At 45.1% G+C, this 4789-nt stretch overlaps 3 protein-coding genes across 3 annotated transcripts; 2 read left to right on the plus strand and 1 right to left on the minus strand.

Annotated features, from left to right (window-relative positions):
• Positions 1–561, plus strand: CCR75_009636 (uncharacterized protein; the record flags this gene model as incomplete). The annotated part of the gene is made up of 1 exon (XM_067967675.1): positions 1–561. The coding sequence occupies one exon, from the start codon at positions 1–3 to the stop codon at positions 559–561; it is 561 nt and encodes a 186-aa protein (XP_067821133.1).
• A 668-nt stretch (positions 562–1229) lies between these two features.
• Positions 1230–2540, plus strand: CCR75_009637 (uncharacterized protein; the record flags this gene model as incomplete). The annotated part of the gene is made up of 1 exon (XM_067967676.1): positions 1230–2540. The coding sequence occupies one exon, from the start codon at positions 1230–1232 to the stop codon at positions 2538–2540; it is 1311 nt and encodes a 436-aa protein (XP_067821132.1).
• A 45-nt stretch (positions 2541–2585) lies between these two features.
• On the minus strand, positions 2586–3551 carry CCR75_009638 (uncharacterized protein; the record flags this gene model as incomplete). Its single annotated transcript, XM_067967677.1, has 1 exon — positions 2586–3551. One exon carries the CDS (start codon positions 3549–3551, stop codon positions 2586–2588), a length of 966 nt encoding a protein of 321 aa, XP_067821131.1.
• Positions 3552–4789: the final 1238 nt, after the last annotated feature.

Here is a 4789-nt window from a genome sequence, read left to right on the forward strand (position 1 = left end):
ATGTGCTCGATGCCTCTGCCTTTCGAATCCACGCCACATCTTGAGAGCATTCACGATCGAGCCATTGAACCCATGAAGCGCCATGGGCTTAGCCACGGCTTTCAAGGGACGCTTTCTCAAGCGAGACACCTTGAAAAGCAAGAGCTTCGAAAAACGAGCCTGTTGCCTCCTTCGGCCGAGACAACGTCATCGCTTGTGAAGCTAACGGCACTGAATGACGCAACGTTACTGTGTCGTGAGAAACAACATCGCGAGGCGTGGTGTAGCACCAGAGCTCGGGTGCCTTGTTCGCCACCCGTTCCTATTCCACAGCACCACTGCCACGATGGAAGGAAACACGATGCTTGTAAGAGCGTGTCACCGAGGGAGTCACCGTGTTGGGATGATGTTTCGTGGATGTCCAAATTCGCGCCTGGAAGCAAGAAACACTCGTTTTTGCTCGAGTGTCGAACAAAGTCGGTAGCAGATACGAGAAAGGAAGTTTTCGATAGTCCACGGAACTCCGAGGACCAGAGCAACGAGCCGCACGACGGAGGTGTCTTTCAAATGGACGATTTGTAGCTCCAAGAGCAACAAGGAGTCATGGTGCACGATTTTGAAGTGCGTCAAAATGTTATTTTTATTGTCTCTTGCCGTTCCTCGAGAGGCTTGAAAAGCTTCGTAGTTTAGAGAGCGATACGATTTAGTTGCCACACTGCATGAGATTTGGCGTTGCCATTTGAGATTGCAAATGGAAAGCATCAAATTGATCAATTATGAGCTTGGACTATAAAAAAATCAGAAAGCCCCCAGATCTGGTACTAATTTTAGGTTTTCGATTTTTTTCCGCTCGGTAATTGCCGAATCGAAACTTTTTTCGTGTTCACGTTTTTAATTCGTTTCGAGTTGACTTAAGAAGCGTTTTATCGATCTGTCAAGATCGGACCTTTATTTAAAAACACCTGTGACAGAAAACCAATCTGTCGCTATAGAGACTGCTTGGGTTTCTAGGCGCATCTAAATTCGCAATTGCATATGTTAATGGCAAATAATTCACTGCGCTTGATATCATCACACGGGTTTATTTTGTTTCTGACAGAATAGTTATACCTAAGAAAAGAGCTGAATAGGAATTTTTTAGGCATATTTATTTAGGCCAATCATTTAGCCTTCAAGGACGCGGCTTTCGGAGCATATTCTCATTTTCATTCATTTCAAGAGCGTAAGAGAAGTGAAGCCATCTGAATAAAATGGCCATCTCTCGTCACCATTTAACTATCCTGGAGAAGAACCAACTTCGCGCACACCATCGGGAGCGGCCAGATCTGACACAAGAGCAGCTACGAGAATGGATACATGGAAACTTTGGCAAGTGGATCGGGCGCTCGACCATCGGGAAACTCGTGAGCACGCCCGATGAAGTGTGTGCAAATCCTTTGGCCAAACGCGTCCAGAGTGGCCGCTATCCTGAAATGGAGGCGGAGCTGTTTAATTACATAATGACAATGCAGAGCGAAGAGCCCGGGGACGAGCCCCTTCGAGACGACCATTCCATTTGTAGTGAAGGTCCGTTATGGATCAAAGCGAATGAAATCCTTAAGCGTACGAAAGGGTCCAACCAGTCGGTATCGTTAGGTTGGGTGCAAAGATTTAAGAAACGCCATGGACTGCATCGATCGCAACGAATTGTGAAAAAACATCGCACGATGGAAAATGCTCTTAAAGACGATGGCGCTTCCGACCCAATACTGAACACGGCTCTTGAACCAAAGTACGAAGACGCAAGTTTATTTAATTGTACTCCTGAGGATCGGCGGAACGAAGACGAAGCCATTCACGACAATGTAGCCATGATCCCATTGGCACCCAAGAGTGGTACGATGGGACCTAACGTCAAGCGAAAGCATTTTGTGGCAGCAAATGACATTTTATTGCTTTCTCACGTACTGGACACAAAACCGTGGACTTTTGCCAATTTCATGGACGGGTGGCAACAAGTCTGTGACCAATTGCGTCAGCACGTAGACTTTAATTTAGACAAGACTGCTGGCGCATGCCAAGCGCGTGTCGTGTTGCTATTGGATCATTTGCGTGCTGGAAATGTCATGGCATTGCAAAAGTCCGGCACAATGGACGAATACGAACGCAAACACGAATTGTTGCTTCAAGTCCAAGCCATGGTCGACGCTCATAACGAAAGCCAAGAACAATTTCGTAACCAAAGTGGTAGTTTCTTACGTTCGTCTCACATTACACAGCACGAAGCTGCGGTTGTGAAAGTGGGCGAAGTGGCCGCGGCAATTGCAGCTACCGAGGCGGCCGGAGAAGTCGAGCGGGATGGTCAACGCCGCTTAGACTTGCTTGAGATCAAAATGGAACGTGAACTTGCGGAACAGCGACGATATGCTGACGAACAAGTGCGCCAGCTTGAACGGTTGCAACGTGCACAGCTGGAAGCGCAGCAAAACCAGCACGCTCAGCTATTAGCTGCTATTCAGCAACAGCAAATCATGATGCTCGACCTCATGAAATCTGTGGCAACTAATTTGAAAAAAGACTAGAAAGAAAAAAGGGGTTGCATTTTTTTGGATTGTGATTTTGAAACTTTATATTTTGCATGACACATCGATAATTTGTCCACTGGCAAATGGATGGGGAAAGCGCATGCGCTTGGCGTGGAGATACATGCGATCGGCGGAAATGGTGCCGTATTTGGTGTCTCCGAGAATTGGGGCACGTAAAACTTGAGCGCAGTGGATGCGCAGCTGATGCTTGCGTCCCGTGTACGGTCGTAGTTGCAGCCAAGTTCTGTTGGGGGATTCCCTTTCTTTCCAAACTTGTTCTACAACTGTATGCGCGGATTTGCCACGAATTGGCACATTAATTTTGCGTCCCTCCAATTGTTTCAATCGCTTAAACGAATTTGACGCAACAAGCGCCGCATATGTCTTGTGAACAGCGCCACGACGCAACAATTCAGAGAACTTGGTAGCGGCAAGACGAGAGCGCGCAAGCACTAATAACCCTGACGTTTCTTTGTCGAGTCGATGGACAGTTCGTAGCTGTTGTGGCTCAAGGTTTTGGCCGCCAGGAAGGCCACTTAATAAATATTTTGCTATCCACGGCAAATACTGCGCTAATGACTCGACTACATTCGAACCATCTTGCACGGCTAATCCGTGTGGCTTATTAAGCACCAAAAACTGCGCGTCCTTGTACACAATGCGCTGCTGGAGCTGTTGTAGTCTTGTCTTGCCATGTGCTGTCAATGGAGTGTCGTTCAATATTAATTTTTGACCAATTAGAGGCTGCAACTGTGATATGTGAATTTGGGCATCAATGGCCACAATCGAGCCCTCGGTCAAAAACGAGTTGGCTGGCGTCGCTTGTGAACTCGATTCGGTAATATGCTCCAATCGGATCTTGCGCTTGCGCAATAGCGCCTGCAGAAAACTTTGCGATAGTCCTGGATAGAGATTTCGTAGCCAGCGGTCTAGACGCTGCTCGCAGTCCTCTGCACGGACAATGTGCCGCACCCAGCGATGATCCGGACTCGACAATTTTTTCGTCATGACAATGATTAGTTCTCCTGTTTTGTACAGATTAAGAGACTTGTGCTCGTCACCAGGAAAGTTTGTCGATAAAATAGCGTTAGCCTTAAGGCGACATATTGCATTGAAACGCAAATGACTATTTTGTAATTTCTGTAACCCTCGTAGGATACAAAATGACGTTTAATAGTCTACCATGGACCAGATAGCTAGAAGCTAGAATGGCAAAATAACATTGGCGTGCACACCTTGCGGAAGGCAGTTTGTAATCGGTTGGAAAACCGTTGTTGTGGTACATTTACTTTATGGGTAGTATAACCTCTTTCAGCGAATCCCATGAGGGAATACCGTCGTTTATGGACGTACTGCACGATAGTGCCCAGTCCATGGCTCAGCCCTAAAGTTTGGAAATGGCTATAGCCACCTTTTGCCATACTTTTAATAATAAGGCGGACTCAATGGACATCTCAATCCAAATAGGAAGATTCCTCTTTCCCTTTTAAATGTCTTTGCATTGAATGTAACAGGGTTTATCGTTATATGAAATTAACACTTGAAGGCTGTTAATTAATATATTATCTAAAAGGTAGATAATATTTGGAGGTTATTACTTTATATAGTAATATCCTAAATTCTAATCCATAAATAGGTATAGGCCATTATATCTATTTATTCCGCAGAATAATCAGCTGTAGAAGTAATCAAAGAGAGTTACAAGATAAGATAGAGATAAGAAATCATTAACATGTTTAGTATTATGTTATAGTTAAGTCAGCATTTACAAAGATAGATTAAGAGACACTTAACTAAATTAATAAAAGTTTTCATTTTACCATCTTAAGTTAAATTGTCTTAAGGGAAGTCTTCCTTTGCACGTACAGTGTACGTCACCTAACGAAATGCACCACTCACAACTGAAGCAGTGTGAAGTGGACTTGTACTGAAACAGTACAAGTCGCAGTGCCCCGTTACACCCGGTAGCACTTTGTAGTCCGTCCAAGGACCACAAGTCCCACATCTAACATGGACATGTTAGATGGTAGTGGGAATACGCATCACGTTTCCCCTGAAAGCTACTCCTTTCTAAGTGATAGAAAGGAGTGCGGTTGAACGAATGAGTTTGACCGTAGGAAACGATGCAATCCTGGCATTGCTGTCCAACTTAGACAGAAATGCCTTTCATTCAACTATCGCCAAGTTCATACAACATGAACTTGACGAGATGAAGGAAAAAGTAGCCTTGCTGAATCAGCAAGGCT

Source organism: Bremia lactucae, linkage group LG5, assembly GCF_004359215.1.
Source record: "Bremia lactucae strain SF5 linkage group LG5, whole genome shotgun sequence".
In the NCBI taxonomy this organism is placed as follows: domain Eukaryota; phylum Oomycota; class Peronosporomycetes; order Peronosporales; family Peronosporaceae; genus Bremia; species Bremia lactucae.